Source organism: Rattus norvegicus, chromosome 5 (genome assembly GCF_036323735.1).
Source record: "Rattus norvegicus strain BN/NHsdMcwi chromosome 5, GRCr8, whole genome shotgun sequence".
NCBI lineage: Eukaryota > Metazoa > Chordata > Mammalia > Rodentia > Muridae > Rattus > Rattus norvegicus.
Genome location: NC_086023.1, coordinates 158,675,931 through 158,701,597, shown reverse-complemented (window position 1 = coordinate 158,701,597; position 25,667 = coordinate 158,675,931). Strand labels below are relative to the sequence as shown.

Here is a 25,667-nt window from a genome sequence, read left to right as displayed (position 1 = left end):
GGGGGCTTCACTGATGTCCAACACAGAGGCCGAGGTTCTTGGTGTTTATTGGCTTACCAGGCCATGAAAGCAAGCTCCCAAATCCAGGCCCTGCCTACTGTCTGCAGGCCTTGAACTTGTGGAGCCAGAGTTCCCGAGGATCAGTGGGTTCGGGCTGGCACGGAGCTAAGCCACTTTCTACTGTCGGAGCTGTGTTCCCTGGGAAGACATGAGAGGGGAGAGGCTTCTAGAAGCAATCAATGGAGCCAGAAGTTCCCAAGTCCTAAGGACTCTGCGGGGAACACCCGCTTCTTCCCAGTTTCTAAGTTTCCCATGACTCAGAGGTTCCCGTACTTGGGAAAGGAGGATTGACACCACTCTAAGGAGGATGGTAGGCATCACTGAGTCCCGGGTCCAGGGATGCTTGATGCGCAGGCTTCCATGAAAGTGGTATCCGGCTTTCCACAAAGGTCAGTTTCTGCCCTGCCCTGGGTGGCTTCCATAGCAAGCAGCTTCCCCACAGTCTTAGTGGATTCCCCAGTTACCAGGCCAGAGGCCTCTGCAAGTAGACGGGCCCGAGAGGCTCTGGCCTCAGTACCCACCTGCTTCCTTGCTGTCCTGGCTGGAGGAAGAAGCCATGGAGGTCAGGGCCCAGGCTTGTGGGGACACACTGATCCAGCACAGAATGGTTATGGCTAGCCTGCTTTCGACGGACTGCCTTCTTGTCCAGCCTCGGGCAGAGTGGGATGCAGGGTACCTGGGCATAGGGGCTCTGCAGATTGGCAGCTGGAGTAAGAGGGAGCAAGAGAACTCAGCATGGCCACATTGGAGAAATCCTAGACTCGCCACATCGTCAGCAGAGTGGGCTTAGGCAAATACCTTAGCATCTGAGCCTCTAGGTTGGAGAGGATATTGGTACCCGCCGAACAGAGTAGATGATGGCAAGGATGATGTACAAGGCTGAAGGCTGGGTGTAGGGCTGGCTACAGCTTAAAGAGAAGCTAGCCCAGGAGGATGGGCAAGCACACAATTTGGGGATGGACCGAAGTACAGACTGCCCTTGTCAGCATACTAGCTAGGGTTCACATCTCTGCAAGTGGGGTGACCTTGAAGTAGGACTGACTGGTGGGACAGCTGTGGCACTGGGCTAAGGCAGGAAGGTAGAGTCCAAGCGTGGAGCTGGGTGTTTCACAGTATACAGCAGCAATTTTGGTAATGGCTCCCACAAGCTAAGCCATGGGCTCCATCTAGGGGAACTTGGCAACATAGGGATCTGCTTGCCAGTCTGGCCGGCTCACTGGCCCTCACCATAGTTCTGCTGCTTCAGCCGGCTCAGGATCCTGAGGACCCTTCGTTCTGGGACTTCCAAGTTCTCTACTTGCTGAGAGCTGTAAGGAATCTTCTTCCTTTGCCGAATCCCGCCCATCGCCGTTTCCATCTCTCGGGCCTTGGAAGAACCTTCCTTCAGCTTCTTCTGGTAGTAGCTAGGGATGTAGTGCCCAGCAGCTCAGCCTGGTTGTGGATGATTTACCCCTTCCTCCTGAGCCCCCTTCTAGCTGGCCATTTGCATCTGGAGATGCAGTCAGTCCTCTTAGGAAATATGAGGAAATGGTTTTATCTGCTGTGTCACCGCATGTCACTTGACATCTGGACTTGAGGCTCTCTCCCACCACTAAGATGAGGGGCGAATGTGCATACAGATTAGAAGTCGATATGTATTACTCACCATTTCTGTTACTGATACCTTCACTTAGATAACATTTCTGCCTATAAACCAGCTGTGCAGGGCTGGGGAGTGTGGTTCAGTTGCCAGAGTGCTTGCCTAGCATGCAGGAAGCCTTGGTAAATAGCTCAACTGAGTTTGGTGGCACGTGCCTGTCATCCTAGCATTCAGGGTGTGGTGGATGTGGGGGCGCTCAGTTCAGAGTCATCCTTGTCTTAAGTGTTGAGTTCTAGGCTGTCCTGGGATACATGAAGTCCTTGTGTCAAAACAACAAGACAGACTTCAAACCCCGGCCTGCAACTAGCGCGGCCTCATCCAAGACGCAGCGTCTATGGTGGTGTCAGAACACCTGCTGTCTGGGCACTAGCCAGGCTCCCAAACCAGTCTTGCTTTGCTTGCCTTTTTTCTTTTTCCTTCCTACTTGGAGACAGGCCTTGGCTGTCCTGGAACTGGCTCTAGCCCAGGTTGGCCTCAAACTCAAGGTGATCTTAAAAACTCTTGTCTCCTAAGTGCTGACATATGCATGAGCCACCTTGTCCTGATCAGTGTCAACCGTGTTAAGCTTAACTTGTCTCTTATTTTACTGAGTGCATACAGCTCTAAAGGACATCACTGGCTCCTCCCTCTGCTTTCTTGTGGCTTCTGACTTGGGTGCCTGGGCAGTTTTGTCTCCCTACCTGCTGCTTCTAGATATGAACTGTCCTGTTTGAACTGGAGGCCCATTCCCTAACTGACACGCCCACCAGATTTCTATACCCAGCTAGACTACCCAGGGAACAAAGACCACATGCACTGGAAGCTGTGGATACTCAGGAACCCTGCCTCCTATACACTGTTTCTCAAGAAGCTTTGGTACAAACCAAAAAAAGGTATACCCATGGACAACAGAAGTGCTATAGTAGAAGGGATGCAGAAGGAGAACAGGACTGGAGAGATGGTGGTTAAGAGCAGTTCCCGTTCTTCCAAAGGTCCCAAATTTAGTTCCCAGCACCCACATCAGATGGCTCAAAACTTGTGGTAATTCCAGCTACAGAGGACCTGACACCTTCTAGCCTTGTGAGGGTACCTGAGCGTGGGCTTACACACAGAACCACACCTGAAAAGGGCCTGATGCAGACTACAAAGGCCTGTGAATGGCCAGCATATGTTTGGCTGTTTATTCTTGGGGCTGTCTCATGTAGCCCAGGCTGGCTTCTAAGTCACGGTGTAGCCAAGGGTGACCTTAAGCTCCCAATACCCCCTGCCTCCAGCTCTTAGATGCTGGGAATTGAACCTGCGTGTGCTGGAAGAGGATCCGGTGGCTCTTTAACCACTGAGTCATCTCTCTAGCCCCTAAAAACAACTCTCTTGAAGACTCTCAAAGAAGCAAAAGATGAGAATTTCAGGAAAATAACATGTTAGGCTGTGCCAAATAGCTCATTGGGAAGGGCGTGCAAAGGAACAGGGAATGGAGCAATGTGGGAATAGGTCTCTGTGTTGGCATTTGTATGGAGCCCACAGAAGTAACTGTGAGAGGATCAAAGAAATCGACAAATTGTAGGGGTCATCGAGCCTACGGCTTGAACTCGTTTGCCCTGAGTATAAAGAGCATGTGTGGTGGGTGGGTGGTCAGGTGACTTTCCCGGCATGCTCGAGGCACCTGAACCAAACTAACCAAGCATGGCTGTGCACACCCTTACTTCAGGAGATACGAGACGAGCGTCAGAACCTCAAGGGCATCCTCAGCTATATATCAACTCGGAATCTAGCCTAAGCTACATGTGCCCCTTAGTGAAATTTGATTTTGAGACAGTCTCACTCTACAGCCCCACTGCCCTGGACTACACTGTGTAGACTGCCTCTGAGTACAAGTATCAAAAGCATGGACTACCTTACGTACGTACGTACGTGGCCAAACGTAAAATGATTGGCCATTGGTTATTGGGCACATTGAGGCATACCCCTAATCTCTGATGCTTGAGAGTGACCGAGGAGCTCAGGTTCCAGCCCAGCTGGGATAACACAGATCCTGTCTCCCCACCCCCACCCCCTGCTGCTCCCTGCCCCTGGAGCTGAGGACTGAACCCAGGGCCTTGTGCTTGCTTGGCAAGCGCTCTACCACTGAGCTAAATCCCCAACCCCATAGATCCTGTCTTAACCTTAACTCTCACAGCTTCCTAGGGCCCACGGGTGTTTTGTCAAGGTCTTTTGCTCTCAAGAAAAAGCACCTTCACAAATGAGCTCATAAAGAACCACAGATTCCTTGCTGGACATCAGATCGTTGATGGTGAGAAAGAGGAGGAACAGTTCAGGAGACGCCAAGGGTAGAGAAGCACAGTCTATTCAGACAGGAGGATAGCCACCCTGGTGTTCTGTAGATGTTTTCTCAAAAATGAGTGACATTGGCTGACCTCTTCAGGTTCAACCACTGACAGCACTGGCTGCTTATACAGAGAAAAAGGAATCTGTCTTAACCTCGGTCACTGATCCTGGCTGAAGCTTCCTCACGAGCAAGGAAGAGCAGAGAGCAGGGGAAGCCCTCAGAGAGGGAGGGACTGCCAGCTGTCTGTCTCACAGGAGTGACTGATAACCAGAACATATACTGACCTCAAAACACAAGGATCTAAACAGAGTTCTCAACGGAAATAAAAATGGCTAAGAAAGACTTCAAAATGTCTCCATCATCCTAAGCAAGTAGAGAAATTCACTTTGAAGCAACTTTGAGATTTCATCTTCTGCCCTAGTCAGAATGGCAAAGCTCAAGAGAACAGCTGGCAGCATGCCGGCAAGGCTATGGGTTCTCACTGATGGTGGGACTGCAGCCTGGCGCAGCCACTCTGCAAACAGTGTGAAGACACAAAAGGCCCAAGACAAGCCTACCATAGGACTGAGCAAATACTATAGAATGGTCAGTCAGGCCAGGAAGTAGAGGGCAAGGTTCAGAGGCTTCTCTGTGAGATTAGCTGGGCCTTCACCTCCGTCCATCACCTTTTAGCCTGAGAATGAATGATCGTGTTTATTTAGGCTGTAGTCATCTCTTTCTGAACACCCACTGTGCGCCGACCGCCCTTCCTGGAGGATGAGCACCCACTACGCACCCACCGCCCTTCCTGGAGGCATGTAAGATGATTCCTTTTCTAAGAGTCTTATAGGGAAGGATCGCTGCAGCCCGGCTGAAACCTCTGAACCTGGAAGACTGCATGTGGGGTTGCCATTACCTTAACCTTAACACTGGGAGAACCTAGCTGAGCTTTGAAGCCAGCCAGCTAGCCAGCCCCCCCCTCCCCAAGCCACCCCCCTAACCCTGTCTCAGATGGAGAGGTAGAGAAGTAAAACTTTCCTGGTATCGTCTACTCTCCTAGATCCAGCCATTCCTGAATCCCTGGCTGATCATTTGAACAGTGCAGTCCTCCTCCACCCAAGGCAGTTTTATTGGGGTTTTCTTTTCCTTGCAACCGAGAATCCAAACCCTCAAAAGTCTCCTACTATCACAGCACTAGCTACCCGCCCCACCCCACCCCACCCCTGACAAAGAACCCCCGCTTACTTTGTTATCTCCTCTAGGGCCACCTCTGGCAGGGCCAGCATTTCCACCAGCAAAGAGAGGATCTCAAAGAACAGTGTGTAAGGATTCGGGGGCGACATATCCATCAGGACATTCTGTTCTGGGATCATGAAGTATTAGCTGCCATTACTCTTAGGTGCCCCTCAATGTAACCCATCAGCCTCCAGATCCCGTTTCCAGCTCTGAGCGGCCCAGTGGGTGACCCCGGCTCACCCACAGAGCAGAAGAAGCGCTTGGTGTCTGTCATCACAGCCAAAAAGTCTTTGAAATCCACATGACCATCTCCTGCAGAGGCAAAGAGATGAGAGTGGCCAGGGGCCTTCTTCTGCAGCAGGCCAGGTATCGAAATCCAGTGACCCTGGTGTTCTCGGACATCCCTCCCACCCACCGAGGACTGTAACATCGATACTGAATCAGCAGAAAGTGTGGGATGGAAAAGCCAAAAATTACAGTCTTCCGGGTTAGAAACTATTGGGCCAGGACAGGTTTTGTAGCTCAGTTGGTAGAGTGTTCGCCTAGCATGCACAAAGTGCAAGGGTTCAATTCCCGAATAAACCTGGAGGTAAAGGGGCAAAGGTTAATGCTTCAAGGTCATCCTGGCTACACAGCCAGCTCCACAACCCTGTTGTGGAATGTAAGAAAACCACTCAGTGTTGGTCTTGCATTCTTGAGAGACAGCTGTGTGAGTTCAAAGCCCGTGCCCACCACTTCCCGTTTATGCGACCTGCTTAAGTTTCAAGCCCCAGGAAACTTTCGTTTTTATGGAGTGGAGACGGTCCTAACAGCTGCATGCATGGCGCATGTGCACGAAAGGCCAGCAGCTGTCATTACTGAGTGCTGGTGTCTGCCTGAGAATATTCTGGCTAGACTTGAGGGCCCTGCAAGCCCCACCAGACTGAGCCAATAGTCTCGTCTCTTGCCAAGCTCTCTGTTGCTAAATCGGTTTTCCCAGAAGGCCAAGTTCTTCTCTGTTCAACATGCTGCTAGCTGGCCACAGATGGCCTCCCAACCCCCATCACATCCTTAGAGGTTCCAACATTCTTTTTATTTCTGGTTTGTCAAGACAGGATTTCTGTGTAGCCTTGGCCATACTGGAACTCACTCTAGACGAGGCTAGCCTCAAACTTAGAGACCCAACTGCCTCTGCCTCCCTGGTGCTGGGATTAAAGGCATGTGCCACCACAGCCTGGCATCTAACTTTTTTTTTTCTTTTTTTCGGAGCTGGGGACCGAACTCAGGGCCTTACCAAGCGCTCTACCACTGAGCTAAATCCCCAACCCCTGGCATCTAACTTTTTTTCTTGTCACATTTTATTGATTTTCTGTGAGGGGAGGCACCAATGTGCCTGCCACATCACAGGTGTGGAGGTGAGGTCTCTTGGGAGTTTGTTCTCTCCTTCCACCGTGAGTGTCCCAGGCAGCAAGCATCTTCACCAGCTAAGCCAAAGAAGTTCAAACCAGGTAAGATCCCTTTCTAGGGCTGGAGAGATGGCTCAGCGGTTAAGAGCACCCGACTGCTCTTCCAGAGGTCATGAGTTCAATTCCCAGCAACCACATGGTGGCTCACAACCATCTGTAAAGAGATCCGATGCCCTCTTCTGGCGTATCTGAAGACAGCTACAGTGTACTTATATATATAATAAATAAAATAAATCTTTAAAAATAAAATAAAATAAAAGATCCCTTTCTAGACTGTCTCCAAAAGCCTCTAGAAGAGACTCTGAGAGACAAGGACAGGACAGTTTGTCCCACGTTGTGCCCCAAGGCTCAAGCCAGTGGGAACTCAGTTCCTGCTCTCTGAGCTGCTTAATTTAACAGTGGACTCAGGAGATCTCCAATCCTTAAAGACCGGCATGAGAATGCTTAGTTAGGACTTAACCCTGGCCACTGGTGGGACCTGAGGCTCAGAGAAAAGGTTCTTGTCCTAGTTCCCATGGGGCGGGAGGCAGAGCTAGGTCAGTGAGGGTTGAGGCCTGGAACCTTTGTCTTCCTAGATTAACAGTATACGCTTAGCAGCACCCCTTCAAGTGTGTGTGAGGAGTCTGCAGTGGCAGACAGAACAGTCCTGAGCAGTGGTCAGGACTCAGTTTCTACGTGGCCCTACCCTTCCCTTTGACAGGCCACACCCTGCCACATGCAAGTGTCTTGTGCCCATTTCTCAGGGACTACTACTTCCTTCTCCTTTCCCTGACAACTGTTTGATTTGGCACCACTTGGTTTGAGTTGTACCTCCTCCAGGAAGCCTTCCTCCCAGACCCCCATCTTCCAAAGTGCCGTAACCACAGTTTCCATGCTTCGCTTAACTTCTGTGCCAACCTTTATCGCCTGGGAACCCCTGGAGGATAGCAGGGCTGTGTCTTACACGTCTCTATCCTTGGGCAGGAACACTGACAGCAGACATCCCACACGGATAATGCTAGCAGCTGCTGTCTCCTGCCCTACAGGCTCTGCCCCACCCTTTGCCTGCTTCCTCCATTTTAGCTTATCATTTCTATTTTATAGACAGGGAAACTGAGGCCTAGCAAACTGCTGGACTTGCTCAAAGCCAGAAGGCCGTTTAAAAGAAATGCAAGGCTTGCCAGGCAGTGGTGGCGGTTTGGGTGGCGCACACCTTTAATCCCAGCCCTCGGAAGGCAGAGGCAGGTGGATCTCTGAGTTCGAGGCCAGCCTGGTCTACAGAGCAAGTTCCAGGACAGCCAGGGCTACGCGGAGAAATGCTGTCCGGAAAAACAAAAACAAAAGAAAGGAAGAAGTCTAAGAGTCGTGAAAGAATACTTGGTATGTAGGGCCTGAGGGAAAGGATTCCAGAGGTCACCAACACAGTTCTGGTCACTTCTGCATCCCCAGAAACTGCCACTGCACAGTGGCTCGGGGACCATTAGCTTCTGGAATCAGAGCCTGCTACAGACTTGGTGAGACCCAGTGTGGAAGGAAAAGGCAGGCATAGTGGGTTCAGACCTTAGGGACACTAAACTCTGACCCAGACCTTTAAGCCAAGCAGGGATCCCTTCAGGAAGGAGCCCACGTGGCCTCACGGCCTCGTACAGGGGAAGCCCCTCTCCAGGGCTCACCATTGACATCAGCACTCATCAGAGCTTCTTCCACCTGGGCTGGAGTAAACGTGAAGCCGATTAGGAGTAAGATGTTCTTGAGGCTCCGCGCATCCACCTCACCAGGACCGTTGAAGATATCGAAGTAGCTTCGGAAGGCTGTCAAGGGAGACAGGGTTGCTAAGTGGGACGCTCCTGCAACATCATCATTACATCATCTCTTCTTCCTCCGACTTTTTTGTGGCACGCGTGGTGTGCTTGGTGAATGCTTGTGTGTGCATGTTATGAGGAGGGCAGCAGGTAGCTGCCTCGAGTGTCTTGTTTTATTCACTTGGGTCAGTGAAACATTGTAGAAAATCTGAGGAAAGGAACTGCTGTGGTCAACAAGGTTCTAGACCTTAGGAAGGAGTAGGAGGTAGGACGGTGCACACCCATTCTCGTAGGGCCAGCCCACCATGAGTAGTAGAGGCAGGGAGGACAGGGTCCACAGAGACCTCAGCCAGGATGGGAGATGAGCACTTCTCAGTTTTGTTGGTAGGATAGGGTGTGATGGGCAGTAGGGACCTATTCAGAGCTGGCGGCCCTGTTAAATGGAAAGGGGTTGTCTAAGATGGGTAGGGTCCTTGGGGAACCCTGCCTCTCTTTCAGGCTTCTTCTAGGGAGTGGGGGAGGCAGCCCACCTATGTCCTAGGGTCAAGTGCAGTAGACCCCCTGGAGACACTGTTTATTGTAGTGGGACAGTGGGGCAGTGGGGCAGTGGGGCAGCAGTGTGGGAAAGTGGGGCAGTGGGGCAGCAGTGTGGGACAGTGGAGTAGTGGTGTGAGACAGTAGGGCAGCAGTATGGGATACTGGAGTAGTGAGGCAGTGGTGTGGGAAAGTGGAGTAACAGGGCAGCAGTGTAGGACAGTGGGGTAGCAGGGCAATGGTGTGTAACAGTGGGGCAGCAGTGTGAATCAACAGGGCAGCAGTGTGGGACAGCAATGTAGTGGTGTGGGACAACAGTGTAGTGGTGTGGGACAGTGGGGCAACGGTGTAGGGCAGGAGGGCAGCAGTATGGGTCAGGAAGGCAGTGGTGCGGGACAGTGGAACAGTGGTGTAGGGCAGTGGGGTAGCAGGTAAATAATTCGAGATGCTCACCTTCTTCCTGCTTCAGGGTAAGGTGCTCCTCAGTCCTCTCCTCCCAGTTCTGATACAGTTTGAAGAGGCCATGCTCTTCCGACTCCTGCCTGCAGGAGAATGGGCCCAGGACAGCTTGCAACCACCTCCTGCCTGCTTCTGCTCCTGCTCCTGCCCCTGCCAACGCCACCCAGGGGCAGGGGAGAGGAAGACAGGGCAGCAGACTGTCAGGAAACTTCCCTGAGGGACTCTACTATGCCAAGAAGCTACAAGTGACAGAGACCCAAGGGAGTGAGAACAGGAGCCACAGGTGGTCCCTTTGGTTGTGGGAGGACTGGGGGTACGGTGCAGGGGTACAGTGCTTGCCTAGTATGAGTCCCCAGCATCAGAAAGAAAAGGGAGGGAGGGAGGAAGAGTGGAAAGGGGTGAGAACTTGGGGGACACCCTGCTGGGAAGCACGGAAAGGAGACTGAAAGGGGATGAGCAGAGATGTGGGCAAGGACCAGAGTGTAAGGGCCTATGTTGGAGACAGACTGCAGGCCGGGCCCTGGTAAGGTGGCAGGCTAGTGGAGGTGGCTCCTACCGTGTCTTGGCATAGTTGAGATTTCTCTCATTGCCCTGGGGCAAGAGCTCTGGCCATCTCCAGCTCTGGTCCTGGGCAGGAGTTGGCAGGACTGAGCTAGGGGTCCCCATAGGGATGGGGGCTTGCCCAGGGGCTGGTGGTTTGACCCAGGATGGGACAGTGGCTGGAGCTGAGGTGGAAGGTTCATGCAGGGTCGGAGGTAAGGGTGGAACAGAGCTGTTGACGGGGCCTGAGGTGGGCACAGAAGTCACAGTCTTGGGGGACCTCCTGGCTGTCAGGGCCCGGGACTTCAGAGTCCTTCTGTGGGTGGCTTCCTCCTGCTCTTCCACCTCCAGTAGGCACTTCATGAAACCCCGTCGGAAGTTCCCAGGACCCTGGGTGCCTGCAGCTGCCAAGGCCGGCTGCCGTTGCTTCTGCCCTTGGCCCAGCTCCTTCTTCTCAACATCTCTCTCCTCCTGAGGATAGGGGAGGGCACCTATGATACCTCCAGGCAGGCAGGCAGGCAGGCAGGCAGGCAGGCAGGCAGGCAGGCAGGCAGGCAGGCAGGCAGGCAGGCAGGCAAGCAGACAGATAAGCAGGCAGGCAGGCAGGCAAGCAGACAGGCAGGCAGGCAGGCAGGCAAGCAGACAGACAGACAGACAGACAGACAGACAGACAGACAGACAGTCTGGCCTACAGTGGTTCTAGCCTCCCGCAGAGCCTCTGGGGATACTCAAACTGTCCTTTTCTCTCCAAAGGCCTGGAGGAGGTACTCCGAATCTCTGAGTACCACTCCAGGCCCCATCCGGAGGGTTCTGACCCACCAGCAACTCACCACGTCCCACCTGCAGGCTATACTCATGAATGAGCCAATTTCCCTTATAGCAGCCCACACAGCTGTGACCTTCTCACTCTCGATGCCTGGGTCACACAGGTGTCCCAGCACGTAATGGACACTTCAGATACTGTTTCTCATCCATTACCTAGAGCCAGCCATGCCTACATCTGGTCCCTCTCATCTCCAAGTCAGGATAACCTGAGCTAGGCAGCCTGACCTGCCTTTCTCCCTCACATATTCTCCTTGGCAGCCTTTTCTCGGTGCTAAGGATCGAACGTGAAACCTCAGTGATGATAGGAGTGCTTGCATCCCTAACTCACTCCTCCTTTAGCCGAAGCAAGGCACCATTGGCCATGACACCTTTAACCCCAGCTCCCACACGACATTCCTCAGTCTGTAACTCTAGTTCCGGGGCATCTGTCGCCCTCTTCTGGCTTCCTTGAGAACCACATGCATGTGGTACATACAGGCAAACACTGCAAACAGCCCCCCACCACCCCAAAAGACAACGAAAATATGAACATGCTAATAGAGTGCCCATGGCTGACAGGATACTTCAGCCTGGATGATCGGGGAAAAACTGCTGAGTGGCATTTAAGACGAAGCCTGAGTAACTCCATGGACTTAGCCATGGCTCTATCTATGGAGAGACAGACAGGCTTAGTGGGCAGCATGTGCAAAGGTCCAAGGGTAGAAATCCCACCAGAGTGGCCAGACACAGAGCCTTGCGTGCTTGGTTGAAGATTTGGGGTCTTGTTCTATGAGGGAGAAGTTTGGGCTAGGCGATGGGGGGCGGGGAAGGGATGGACTCGGAAACGGCTTTGTAGGGCCGAGAGGGATTGCTGATGTACTGGGAAGGGATCAGAGGAATCAGGAGCAATGTGGAGCTAATTCCCATGAGCCTCTGGGTGAAGTGCTAGGGCATCCTTTACCGAGGTGAAGACTGGGTCAGGGGTAAGTGGGAAGTGGAGGGTACAGGACGCTGCTCTGGTCTGCAGTCTGGGGAGTGAGTTCACTCCGTCTGGCAGCTGGGTATAGGAGCGGGGAGTTTCAAGGCACAGTCTGACTTGGAGATGTGGATCTGGGAGTCACCCGGGAGGGACTGACTGAGGTCCTCCAGAAGAAGTACAGATGGCAGAGGAGGGGCCAGAACACCATGGAGGGAGACTAGGAAGGAAGGGCCTTGAGGTCCAGGCCTCTAAGCCCAGGGAAGATGGGTGTGGGAGGGAGGGGGAGCCTCAGTCAAAATAGCTCTATAAAGTCTTTGCGTGCATGACATAGGTGGACATGCATGTGCCGTGTTGGACACTCGGAAGACAGAGGACAAGTTGGGGAATCAGTTGTCTCCACAGTGTGAGTCCTGGGGTTGACCTCAGCAATGAACGTATTTATTGACTAATGGATTGATCTTGAGACATGGTCTCAGACTCGCTATGGAGACTAGGCTGCCCACGAACTCTGTCCCTTATTATATATAAGTACACACTGTCACTGTCTTCAGACACGCCAGAAGAGGGCATCGGATCTCATTACAGATGGCTGTGAGCCACCATGTGGTTGCTGGGATTTGAACTCAGGACCTCTGGAAGAGCAGTCAGTGCTCTTAACCGCTGAGCCATCTCTCCAGCCCAGAACTCTGGGCCTCTTGAGTACTGGGATTAAAAAGGGCATGAGGGGCTGGGGATTTAGCTCAGTGGTAGAGCGCTTACCTAGGAAGCGCAAGGCCCTGGGTTCGGTCCCCAGCTCCGAAAAAAAGAACCAAAAAAAAATAAAAAATAAAAAGGGCATGAGCTGCTCCACCAGGATACCTCTAAACTGATCTGTGTGTGTGCATTCTCACGAGGCGGCTCAGGTGGCATGGTGTACATGTGGAAGCTGGGGGACAATCTGTAGTAGTTGGTTCTCCTTCCAACCTATGGGTCCCTCTGATGGCTCTCTGGCTTTAGCTCAAACTGGCCTTGACTTTCTAGATGGGGGAGTGCCCTTGAGTGTCTCGGGTTCCTTCAGCTAGCTCCCCAGCGCTTAGGTTACAGGCACGTGTCACCATGCCTGGTTTGGGGAGTATGCGGGTGGAACCTAGGAGTTTGTTCATGCCAAGCAAACTCTATCAACTGAGTCTCGTTCCCAACCGGCTATTCTTGTGCAGGATCCAGATTCTATTCCTCGTCCCCCCATGGAGGCTCACAACCATCTGTAACTCCAGCTCCAGAGGATCTGATGCTCTGTTCTGGCCACGGAGGGCACCAGACAAGAACACGGTGCACAAAGAAACAGGGAAAACGGCCATGCATATAAAATCCAAAACCAAAAACTGTAAAGGGCTCTGTTCTTTCAAAGTCCCCTTAAGCACATGGAAGGGGCCATAGGTACTAAGGGAGCATGGGTGCTGGGGTAGACACTGCTGTAGAAATGGGGAGACTGGCGGTGTGGAGGGAAAGGATCTGCTAAGTAGGCAGTGGGATGGCTATTGATGGCAGGAAGAGACTGGATCTTGTGGTTCTCTGTTCTTCAGTGACATTTGTTGCTCTGCAAGGACACAGTGGAGCAGAAGTAAAAGGCAGCGTGGGGCTGGAGAGATGGCTCAGTGGTTAAGAGTCCCGACTGCTCTTCCAGAGGTCCTGAGTTCAATTCCCAGCAACCACATGGTGGCTCACAACCATCTGTAAAGAGATCTGATGCCCTCTTCTGGTGTATCTGAAGACAGCTACAGTGTACTTATATATAATAAATGAATAAATCTTAAAAAAAAAAAAAAGGCAGCGTGACTGGGCAGCGTGACTGGGCAATCACACATGGAGTCACTTCCAGCCCCAGCAGCCAGCCTGCTTTTTTCAGCAGTATGCAGTAAGTACAGATGGAGTGTACCTGGTTGCAGTGTCCCCGGACCAGGGTGTGACTGGGGATGTGTCGTGAAGATAGGCTGGAGCAATAAGGGCTGGGTGATGGTGATAGGGTGGGATTCTAAGCTTGTACCATCGACTGAGAGAGACCAGGACGTGGCACAGCTGCTGGTGTGGGGATGGCTAGAGGGTCACAGACATTCGGAGAAGCTGTGACTAGGAACTGAGGGCAAAGGCTGATGGGAAGCAGCCCTGAGAAGGAATCAAGGGCTCCAGAGTGGGGTCTCATTTCTGACTGCCCGCTCAAAGCAGCCACCCCAGACCCAGCGGCACGCACACACACGTAAACCCAGAGTCTGGGAAGCAGAGGCCTGAGTGGGGCAGGATTTTGAGATCATCCTCAGCAACGTAACAAGTTCTAGGCCAGCCTGGGCTACAGGAGACCCAAAAGATGACTTCAAGATGGCGCAGCAGGTAGAAGCACTTGCCGCCAACCCCACTGTTCCCAGGGCCCATGTGGTGGGAGGAGAGGACCTCCAGCCCCGTGCCGTGGGACGTATGAGAGGCATCTCTGTGTACACACAATGGTACTTGAGATTTGAAAAAACTCTGAAGCCGGGCAGTGGTAGCCCACGCCTTTAATCCCACACTGGAGAGGCAGAGGCGGGAGGATTTCTGAGTCTGAGGCCAGCCTGGTCTACAGAGTGAGTTCCAGGACAGCCAGGGCTACACGGAGAAACTCTGTCTCCCCCACACCCCGAAAAAGAAAAAGAAAAAAGAAAAGCCAAACAAACTTTATTTGTTTGAATAAAGGATAAATAAAAATTAAAAAGAATGAAATATAAATTAAATGTGAGTGTAGCCCAGGCTTACATTCATGCATCCCCCAGTTTGACTGGAACTGTTTGTTTCCACCACCCTCCCCCCTTCCCCCACTCCCCTTCCCTTATTGTTCCATCCCCACTCTGGCTCTACTTACTGGAGGAGGAGGAGGAGGAGGAGAAGGAGGAGGAGGAGGAGGCCTCGGTGATGCTTTGCTTTCCACAGCCTCACCTCTAAACAGAGAAGAAACGGTGGGGTGGGGTGGGGTGCACAGCAGGGTTTGCGAGTTACACTGACCAGGGCCCGGCACAGGCAATCCTGCTCTCCCGCCCCCATCGTGTCCCCTCACTGCCTCGCTTGCACACATAGAGATCCGCAGAACAAGGATGGGGAACCCTGGATTCGGCAGCCTGCGACTTAGCCGAGGGCCTTCAGTGGGTCAGAAACACCAAGCACCTCACCGATTTTATGTCCGTAGGCTTTATCTTTAATCGCTTTTGTTGATTTTTTTTCTATGTTAGCGCACATGTCAGGAGACATGTATGGCCCAGCTTCTTCACCTACTGTAGGACCTACGATGTGGGCCTTGAGCATGCTTAGTGGCCAGTACCTTTAACCTGCTGAGCCAAGTGTGTGTGTGTGTGTATATGTATGTGTGTGTTTATGCGAGTGTATGTGTGTGTGTGTTTATGTGAGTGTGAGTATGTGCGTGTGAGTGTGTGTATGTGCGTGTTTATGCGAGTGTATGTGTGTGTGTTTATGTGAGTGTGTGTATGTGTGTGTATGTGTGTGTTTATGTGAGTGTATGTGTGTGTTTATGTGAGTGTGAGTATGTGTGTGTGAGTGTGTGTATGTGTATGTGTGTATGTGTGTGTGAGTGTGTGAGTGTGTATGTGAGTGTGTGTTCATGTGAGTGTGTGTGTATGTGTGTATGTGTGTGTATGTGTGTGTGTTTATGTGAGTGTATGTGTGTGTGTTTATGTGAGTGTGAGTATGTGCATGTGAGTGTGTGTATGTGAGTGTGTGTATGTGAGTGTGTGTATGTGAGTCTATGTGTGTGTGTATGTGAGTGTGTGTGAGTGTGTGTGTGTGTGTGTGTGTGTCTGTACTCACACGGCTGTGCGTATATCCCAGAGCACAAGTATGGGGGTTAGAGGAGAACTTGATTTCATCTAATCTTTTCTTTTTCGGAGCTGGGGATCGAACCCAGGGCCTTGCGTTTGCTAGGCAAGTGCTCTACCACTGAGCTAAATCCCCAACCCCCAGAGGAGAACTTGAACAAATCAGTTTTCTCCTTCTACCATGTGAGTTCCTGGGGAGTGAACTTAAGTCTTCAGGTTGGTAGCAAGCACCCAGCCCATTGAACTATCTCCTCAGCCTCTGTCTTGTTTCGAGACATGGCCTCTCACCTGGAGTTGGCCAGCCATGGTCCCAGGATCCACCAGTCTCCAAGCCCTGTACCTAGCCTTTTATAGGGGGATGGGGGTGGGGAATTCAATCCAGCTCCTAACCTTTGCACAGTAAGCACGCTACTGGCTGAGCTGGCTCCCTAGCTGAAGAGCTCCTGGGGGTGGCCCGGGAGGATGACTTACCTGTCTTTGTGTGTTCGAGGTACAGTTGGCAAAACGGGAGGGGCCTTCTTCTCCTCTGCAGTCACCTTGGGCTTGGGGGGCACTGCCTCCTGGGGGTTGTCCTTGTGAGTCCCTGAGCTAGGTGCTGGCATAGGCTCCTGCAGCCTGGCCTGTGGGCGGCCTCCTTCACTGAGGGAGTTAGTCTTCTGTGGGTGACTCCTGCTATCTGAGGTGCATGGCTTCCCCAGATCATGATCTGTGTTTCCCTGAGTGGGGAGAGGCAGAGTCTGGGAAATCCAAGAAGACACAGCCCTGAGGAAAGCTGCTGTCTGACTTCCTAAGGAGAGCTTCAAAGGACAGAGGCCCCGGACATTCCTTCTGTTATGTGGCTTATTATTTTTTTTTCTAAAGATGTGTTTTTCTTTATGTGTCTGTGTGGATGTATGCCACATGTATGTAGATGCCTTTAGAAGCCAGAAGAGGGGGTTGGGGATTTAGCTCAGTGGTAGAGCGCTTGCCTAGGAAGCGCAAGGCCCTGGGTTCGGTCCCCAGCTCCGGGGGGTGGGGGGAAGAAGCCAGAAGAGGGCATCAGATCCTAGAGTGACTGGTGGTTTTGAGTCACCATGTGTGTTCTGGGAACTGAACTCCTCCAGCCAGTGGTCTTAACTGCTATAACATCTCTCCAGGCTTCTTCCTGGTGTGTGTGTGTGTGTGTGTGTGTGTGTGTGTGTGTGTGTGTGTGTGTATTTTTTTTTTCTATTTTTTCCTTTGACACAGGGTCTCTCTGTGTAGCCCTGGCTGACCTAGAACTCACTCTGTAGACCAGGCTGGCCTCAGAGTCAGAGATTTGCCTGCCTTGGCCTCCTGAGTGCTGGGATCAAAGGCTGTGTGCCTCCACAATACCCAACCCTGGTGTATATTTTTTTTCCTGTTTTCTTTCCTTCTGTGTGGTTACTTCTATGCCCAGTTCTCAGCATGTCTTTCAGAACCTTCCTCCTTTCTGTTTCTGAATAAGGTTCCATTGCGTGGAGTACCACAGTGTCTCTCCACTCAGCCTACTGATGAATATTTGAAGTGTTTCCTATCTTTAGTTATTATGGGTAATATATTTCTGACTGTCAATATCCATGTGGGTATTGATATCCCCATGAATACTAGTCTCTGCATGGATATTTGATTTCATTTCCCTTGGGCAAATACCAGTGTGAGCTGAATGGTTTTATGCCAACTTGACACAGGCTAAAGTTATCTGAGAGGAGGGAAACCTCAATCAAGAAGAAGGTGCTTCCATAAGATAGGGCTGCACCCGGGGCTGGGGATTTAGCTCAGCGGCAGAGCGCTTGCCTAGGAAGCGCAAGGCCCTGGGTTCGGTCCCCAGCTCCGGAAAAAAGAACCAAAAAAAAAAAAAAAGATAGGGCTGCACCCAAGCCTGTGGGCATTTTCTCAATTACTGATTGATGGGGAAGGGCCCAGCCCATTGTGGGTGGGGCCATCCCTAGGCTGGTGGCCCTGGGTTCTATAAGAGAGCAGGCTGAGCAAGCCAAGAAGCAGCACCCTTCTGTGGACTCTCTATCAGTCCCTGCCTCTGAGCTCCTGGCCTGTTTGAGTTCCTGCCCCGGCTTCCATCAGTGATGGACTACATGATATAGACGCATAAGTCAAAGAAATCCTTTCTTCCTCAGCCTGCTTTTGGTCATGGTGTTTCATCACAGTAGACACCATAAGAGGGTAGAAAGACTCTTGGGGTGCAGTGTTGTTAGCTCATTAAGAAAGTGCCAAGCTGCTGGGTGATGGGGGTGGCTCATGCCTTTAATCCTAGCACTCAGGGAGGCAGAGGCAGGCAGATGTCTTCAAGGCCAGCCTGGTCTACAGAGTGAGTTCCAGGACAGCCAGGGCTACATAGAGAAACCCTGTCTCGAAAAAAAATAAAGGAAAACAAAAAACAAAATGGGTTATGTATTATTAATAATAATGTAATTAATAATTATATTAATAATAATAATGTATTGTTTTCATTTATAAAGGAATGTAGAAATGAAAAAAATAAATTATTTCCAAGTGTTCCAGTTAAGTAAGTTTTGGAAAAGTCAGCAAGCCCGGTAAGGCAGGGATACAAGTACATGCACACGCACGTGCGCACGCACACACCCGAACTGATGGACAGACACATGTGGACAGACAGACAGGCACAGGATAGACAGACAGATATACACACAGGATGAGCAGACGGACACATACACAGCCGGTCTCTTAAACCCAGCATCATCTGTCATAGTCCCTCATCCCTGCCCATAGGACACCATTGGGACCTCTCTGTAAACAAGACCTGAAACACACTCTGATTCCAACTCCCAGAACCACCCGGTGACCCATGGGGACTGAGTGCCAGCCAGCTCCAGTGCTCAGCCTCCAGCAGATAAGCACATCTGTGCGGAGGGCACGGGGGCTCTTTTGTCCCCTTACCTGGTGCCCACCCTCTTCTCCCCAGTCTGCTGGGCTTACCTGGCAGCTCTCAGTAGATTGAACGTCTTTGGCCTCGGCACTCTGCCATCTCTTCTGCTGGTCCTTGGTCTGCATGGCTGGCTGTGGCCGCCCTTCAGAGGCCACAAAATCCCCACTAGGCCGTGCTTGCTCCTGGCCAGTTTGCAGCTCCCTTGGCCCATCCTGGGTTGTCCTTGTGGAGAAAACAGACAGCTGTCACTTCACTCAAGCCTGGGGCTGCTTACCAGGGGTACATACTTATTGCCTGGGGGGGGATAAATGAAGTCTTAGGCTCCTTGATGTGGAGGGGAATCGAGTTCAACCCTTTCAGTGCTGGTGGTTTTTCAGAAAGAGGAGGAGTGTATGCTGGTGGTGCACACCTGTAACCCCAGTGTAAGGAGGCGGAGAGGGGAGGGCCTGGAATTGAAGGTCATTCTCAGCCTCATAACAAGTTCAAAGCCAGCCTGGGCTACATGAGATTCTGTGTTGCTTCTCTCATCACTACCCAGAGAGACAGAGAGAGAGAGAGAGAGAGAGAGAGAGAGAGAGAGAGAGAGAGAGAGAGAGAGAGAGACTGATTGAGAGAGAGGGATGGAATGGGAGTATAGTTTAAATGGTACAATACTTGCCTGGCATGCACAAGGCCCTGGGTTCAATCACCAGTAATACACATGCATGCACGCACACATGTGCACAGCAAAACACCAGAAAAATCAGAAAGACTGGGATTCAGAAAGATTGAGAGACGTGGCTCAGGATCATACAGCTAAAGATACCATCATGGGAGTTGGGGATTTAGCTCAGTGGTAGAGCGCTTGCCTAGCCAGCACAAGGCCCTGGGTTTGGTTACCATCATGATTTGAACGTGTGTGTCTCTGTTCTCTCTTGATTCTGGAGTTTCTCTTTTTTCACTCCCCCCTTACCCTCTCCTTCCTTCCGTTCCTTCCTCAGACAGGGTTTCTCTCTGTATCCTAGGCTGGCCTCAAACTACCAGCCCTACCTTAGCCTCCTCTGTGCTGGGATCCCAGGTGCACACCACCACACTTGCCTGGGCCTTCCTCCTTGTAGCTTTTTGATATGCCTGGGCAGCTGTTAGTGCAGATTTAATTCTACATGCTCGGAGCACATAATTAACATGCTAAGGAGTCTTCATGTACACGCTTCCTTTCTGTGTTGTCATTAGTATGTGGCCATTGTGATGGATTTGTTCTGATATGTATATATAGATATATACATATACATATACACATATACATATACATATATACATATAAACATATAAACATATACACACATACATATACACATGTATACATATATACATATACACATATACACATACAAACATATACACATATATACATATACACATATAAACATGTACATATATACATATATACACGTATACACATATATGCATATACACATATACACATATATACATATATACATATATACACACATATATAAAATATTCTGATCATATTCATCCTCATCGCCTTCTCTTGCCTCCTCCCCCTTCCTCTAACCCCTCCCTCTTCCCAACCACCCCCCCGCCCTTTTACATTTCATATTTGCTTTTTTAGAGATTTATTTATTTATTTTTTATTATTTTATTTATTTTTATTTTTATTATTTTTTTATTATTTATTTATTTATTTATTTATTTATTTATTTATTTATTTATTTCATGTGAGTACACTGTAGCTGTCCCCAGACACACCAGAAGAGGGCATCAGATCCCATCACAGATGGTTGTGAGCCACCATGTGGTTCCTGGGAATTGAACTCAGGACCTCTGGAAGAGCAGTCAGTGCTCTTAACCGCTGAGCCATCTCTCTAGTCCCCCTCCCCTCTTTTTAAGATTTATTTGCAGTCAGTGCTCTTCACCACTGAGTCATCTGTCCAGCCCCTCATATCTGATTGTCTTGTTGTTGTTGTTTTAATGATTGACTGAGCTTCCGGAGAGTTACTGACAGGAGCACAGTGAGCTATTTATAGATAGGTGGGCACCTTACCACCAGCCACACCACTGAAGAAATGTTCTCACTCCCCCAGCGACCATAAACTTTGTAAGGTCTTCAGGATGGGTGGGACCTCATGAGTCCCCCTCCCTTCACTAAACACGATTTTGAGTGAGCCCAGAAAATCCCGTAGCTTAGCTGGGCGCGGTGATGCACACCTTTTTATCCCAGTATGTGGAAGTAGAGGCAGGTGGATCTCTGTGAGTTCAAGGCTAGCCTAATTTACTTAATGAGATCCAGAAGAGCCAAAGCTAAATAATATATAGAGAGAGACCTTGTGTGTGGGGTGGGGAGGTAGGGAGGATGGTAGACTAACACACCACAGAGGGCCTGTGGAGGTCAGAGGGCCTTTGGAAGTCAGAGGTCTCTCCTCTTATGTAACCCCTGGGGACTGAACCTTTACCCTTCTAGACATCTCACTGGCCCTGAGGTGTAAGTTTGTCTATGTTTTTATTTATTATTTATTTATCTATTTAGACACTGTCTTAAGTGGTCTAAGATGGCCTCAAACTTGTTATGTAGTTAAGGCTAGCCCACTGACATCTTTTGCGTTGTTGTCGATCCTCCTGTTGGTTTAGTGAATAAATGCTTACTGAGAATCTACCATGCAGGTGCCAGGGATGGTACCAGGCAGGAGGGATGTGAAGCTGAACAGGAGACAAACTCCCCTGAGCCACAGGGAAGGTGGCTCTCTCTGTCCTGGCAGCACGGAGTTGGGCAAAGGGTGGACAGAGTTAATTTAGTTTGATCGGTGCTGTGAAAGTGGGTCAAGGTTACAGGTCAGTGAGGAAGCACTGGCCAAGCATCTTCTAGGCCCCGGGTTTGATCCTCAGTAGTGGTGGGGGAGAGGAAAGAGGTAAGAAGATGGGGAGCAACAGAGAGTGCTGCTATAGTCACTAGACCTCTGGGCAGAAGTTCTCAGTTCTCCCCAGACTCCCTTCTCTAGGGAGGCTCCCACAACTCACTTTGATCTTGCTGAGGGCCTCTGCTCCTGGGTCTGAGGCTCCCCTGACCTCTCCTGGGATGACGCTGTGTGTCGGGGTTCCTTCTCTGGTCCTCTGGGAGCTGCAGGCTTCTTTCTGCTGTCCCTTTCAGTGGCATCTGCACGTCCATTCTGAAACAGAGATGTGTCTGGGCCAGTTCAAAGGCTGAGCTTGACCGAGGCACTGGGGCCCCTGTCCTGTTCCTTCTTGTCCATCCCCCTGTCAGGGAGGTGCTGGAGAGAGGTAAAGAGAAAGACCAGGAGGTAACCTGGAGGTAAACAGTAAGCTTGACTCCACTGCTCCGAATTATGGACTGTGGTATAAAACTGGATGCCAACTAGAATATGAGCCAAAGAATTGTGTAGAGGGTTGTTTGAGAGAATGCCAGTGGGCGAGGAACAATGCCCACTATGGGGCCGTCCTTCCATAGCCCAGGGGCTGGGTACTTTAGCTGTCTGAGACAATGGTTGTGGTATATAGCCTAGGCTGGCTTTGAACTTGACATCCTCCTTCCTCAGCCTGAATCCTGAGGTTATAGATGTCACCGTGCTGCCCCTCCCCCCATGGACTTATTTGTTTGGTCTTTCAAGACAGGGTTTCTGCATGTAGCCTTGGCTGTTCTGGAGCTCAAACTCCAAGACCAGGTTAGCCTTGAGTTTACAGAGATCCATCTGCCTCTGTCTCCCAAGTGCACATGAAGCACTGCCGGGCCAAATTTTTAGTCTCCCTCTTGGCTGTCAGTTACTACTAGGGTAGACCTTAAGCCAACCTAGCTCCTGGAAAGTTATCCAGCATCTCATATAGTTCATTAACTAGTGGTCAAAATTGTTTTAACCAAAGATTCTGGTAGGAGCCAACTCTACCTAGGCATGAAGCAGGGCCTCAACAGACTTAATCCAGGTCCACAGAAGGCTGAAGGGGGTGCAGAGAGTTAATTAAGTAGCAGGATTTGCACCCCATGTTTCCTTGCTGAGAAAATGAGTGGGAGAAAGAAAAGGAGACCCAGAATGTTTCCAGCTCTCCTCTAGAAAGACGTGTGGTGGGGTTGGGGGTTTAGCTCAGTGGTAGAGCGCTTGCCTAGCAAGCGCAAGGCCATGGGTTCGGTCCCCAGCTCCAAAAAAAAAAAAAAGAACCAAAAAAAAAAAAAAAAAAAAAGAAAAGAAAGACGTGTGGCACGTGTGAAATGTCCCCACAGACTCACATATTGAGGCTCTAGTTACCAGCTGGTTGGTGTGAGGCAAGCAACTGGATTGGGTTCTGCCTCTCCCAATGGAGTCATCTCTTGCTGCAACATTAATATGGTGGCTTTGTTAGCATGATCTGGATTAGAAACATGTTTTGCGTATCAGGTGGACATACGGTGGTCAGCCTTGGTTGTCAATTTGACTGGATTAAGAAATGCCCAGGGCTGGACGTAGTAGTGGCATTTGTCTTTAATCCCAGTACTCAGGAGACGGAGGAAGGTGGATCTCTGTGAAGTTTGAGACCAGTTTGGTCTACAGAGTGAGTTCCAGGACAGTCAGGGCTACACAGAGAAACCCTGTCTTGAAAAATAAACAAAAAGGTAGGAATCGACCTGTGCTAGGAAACCGGAAGTGAAGGTCTGCCCACCTGACCGGCTGCGACAGCGGCCTCCAGATCTGTCTTCTTTTTGGTGGAACTCAGGCCAGAACTTGATTGGACTGTTGGAGCCTCCGCCTTGTTCTCTGGGTGTGTGTGGGTGTTTCTGTTTTCCATTGTTCTGGAGCCAGCAAGATTCCCAAATCGAGGGACATAAGCTTCTGTTACCAAAGAGACATCCAGTCAAGCTCCCACCTGACCTGAGCCCCCATGGGTGATCATGTGTGAGCTTCATGAAGAAGCCAAGCCAGGCCGGCGCTTAACCAGGAGCCAGCCCTTGGCAGCACAGTGATCCTGAGAAGAGGCTCAGGTAACTTGCCCAAGGTCCAGAGTAGGATCGGACCCACCCATGGCTGGTGCAAAACTGCAGATCTCTACCGCTCCCTACAGCACAATCCCGCTCTGCTCAATCCTGCTCTGTCTCTCTCCTGAGGATCAAGAGGCAATAGGATGCTGGTTTCATCCAAGTGAAACTTAAAGTGCCTTGCAGGACATCTCAGAACCTTTAAAATACTAGTATACATTTAAAAGAGAGCCTAGTAGGGGGCTGGGGTGTAGCTAAATTGGTAGTGAGCTCACCTTGCACACACAAGCAAGTGCTACCCAAGACCAGGTGTGGTGGCCCAAGTCTGTCATCTCAGGAGTTGGGAGGCAGGAGGATCTAAAGTTCAAACTGGTTCTTGGCTACATTGTGATTTCTGTGCTGCTGCAGCACTGGCGTTTCAAGTGTGTAGGATACACACCTGACACACGGCTGCCTTCATTTGTTGTTTAAGGTTTATTCATTTTTAATTTACGCGTGAGTGTGTGTGTGTGTTTGTGTGTGTGCGCGTGTGCACGTGCACACACGTGTAAGTGTATGTTTACTGGGTGCATGCAGACTCCCAGGGAGGGTAAAGGGTGTCAGATCCCTTAGAACTGTAACTCTGGATGTTTGTGACCACTATGTAGGTGCTGGGTACCCAGATCCTCTATAAGAAGAGACAGTGTGGGGGCTGGAGAGATGGCTCAGCGGTTAAGAGCACTGACTGCTCTTCCAGAGGTCCTGAGTTCAATTCCCAGCAACCACATGGTGGCTCACAACCATCTGTAATGGGATCCGATGCCCTCTTCTGGTGTGTCTGAAGACAGCTACAGTGTACTTAAATAAAAAAATTCTAAAAAAAAAAAAAAAAGAAAAGAAAAGAAAAAAGAAGAGACAGTGTGCTCTAACCACTTAGCCATCTCCTGCCTCCCCATATACTCCATCCCCCACCCCACCCCTGCTTTAGCAAACACTCGGAGCAAAGAGTTCTGATCATTGAACTCAGGTCCTCTTGCTTACAAAGCAAGCTGTTTACTGGCTGAGCCACTTCCCCAGCCGAGCTCCTTTAGGGAGACCTCAGCACTGTTTCGATGGCGGTATCTTAGCTGCATTTTTACATTTGCTAGTTCTCCAAGGTCAATACCCCCACCCCCACCCCTGAAGCCCTCCAGGGAGAGCCTGTGACCTGGAGGATCTCGGGACCTTTTCCTTTCTAAGCCACGGCAAGCCAGCCACTGCCCATGGAAATGACCTCCTCTCTGCTGGAAGTTCTTGAGCTGTATTCTCTTCACAGCCCTGTGAGGTATGGCTCAGCTCTTCCTGTTGTATAGAAAACGAAACAGTAGCTCAGAGTTGCCCACCCTCTTGCCCAGCCACATGGCTCATCTCCAAGGAGCCGGATTCCCACCCGCATCTGCTCAGCTTTCCACATGGTACTTCTCACAGGGTTGCCCCGCCTCTTGGAAGCCTGGGCTGCTCATTCACTGTTTAAGGATGACCCCCTATACCACTCAGGTGCCAGGCCTCGGGGACACCACCAGTGCCCCGCTTACCCAAGGGATACAGAGGATATGACCCCTGAATGATTTCTACTGACTCAGTTTTCTCCTCTTGCCCCTCCAAACCCCTTCTTCTGTCTTCCCTGCTTCCCCACAGTAAACCGGCCCTGGCCCCCCCATCCCACCTGTGGGAAGTACTTAGGCTCTCAAATGGCACAAGCAGTTGTGGCCGTGACTGAGTTTCTCCTTCTTCCCCTGTGGTCTGTAACGTCCCCCCCACCTCTTTCCCATTAAGGCTCCCCTAACCATCCCTCCTCTCTGGAGCCGTCTTGCTCCAGAGGGCGCTGTCCCGTCTGGGAAAAATCTCCTCAGACCCTCAGACACACCTTCCTTTGTCCACTGTCTCCATCTCAACCCCGGAATCCTCAGGTCTCTGTGTTCTACAAACTACAGATTTAAGGGAACAGAGGGCCCAAGGAAGACCAGACCCCATGTGTAGCTAAGTGACAGATTAGCAAGGAGGGGGAGCTTCCGGCCAAGGACCCAGACAGAACTGGAGCAGGGGTGGCAAAGGCCGGCTTCATCCATCTTCCAGAGTACCTGATCTCTACCCCTCCCCTTTCTTTTGTTTTGTTTTGGTTTTTGGTTTTTGGTTTTTTTTTTTCAGACAGGATTTCTCTGTGTGGACCTGGCTGTCCTGGAACTCTCTCTA

The 25,667-nt window shown here is 50.8% G+C and overlaps 1 protein-coding gene across 9 annotated transcripts; it reads right to left on the bottom strand.

The window, feature by feature from the left end:
- Nucleotides 1-30: 30 nt before the first annotated feature.
- Spata21 (spermatogenesis associated 21) lies at nt 31-25,374 on the bottom strand. 9 transcript variants are annotated; one of them, XM_063288126.1, is made up of 15 exons: nt 25,342-25,374; nt 24,643-24,776; nt 23,144-23,313; nt 21,515-21,663; nt 18,547-18,718; nt 16,066-16,310; nt 14,631-14,706; nt 9,995-10,449; nt 9,433-9,521; nt 8,317-8,454; nt 5,460-5,531; nt 5,229-5,346; nt 1,288-1,463; nt 582-765; nt 31-198 (listed from the first exon to the last, which is right to left on the bottom strand). In XM_063288126.1, exons 3-15 carry the CDS (start codon nt 23,267-23,269, stop codon nt 141-143), a joined length of 2,058 nt encoding a protein of 685 aa, XP_063144196.1. In that variant the 5' UTR covers nt 23,270-23,313; nt 24,643-24,776; nt 25,342-25,374; the 3' UTR covers nt 31-140. The 9 variants fall into 9 exon arrangements, with proteins under 9 accessions (XP_063144196.1, XP_063144198.1, XP_063144195.1 ...); XM_063288128.1 differs by having other exon boundaries at nt 24,709-24,776; nt 25,342-25,368; XM_063288125.1 differs by lacking the exon at nt 25,342-25,374 and adding an exon at nt 25,154-25,326.
- Nucleotides 25,375-25,667: the final 293 nt, after the last annotated feature.

Excerpts from the sequence above, each read along its gene's own strand:
- Spata21 (XM_063288126.1), bottom strand. The coding sequence starts at position 23,269 with ATGGAAAACAGAAACACCCACACACACCCAGAGAACAAGGCGGAGGCT. Across the intron at positions 16,311-18,546 it reads AATCTACTGAGAGCTGCCAG|GGAAACACAGATCATGATCT; the intron begins GTAAGCCCAGCA and ends CTCCCCACTCAG. Across the intron at positions 9,522-9,994 it reads CTCAACTATGCCAAGACACG|GCAGGAGTCGGAAGAGCATG; the intron begins GTAGGAGCCACC and ends ATTCTCCTGCAG.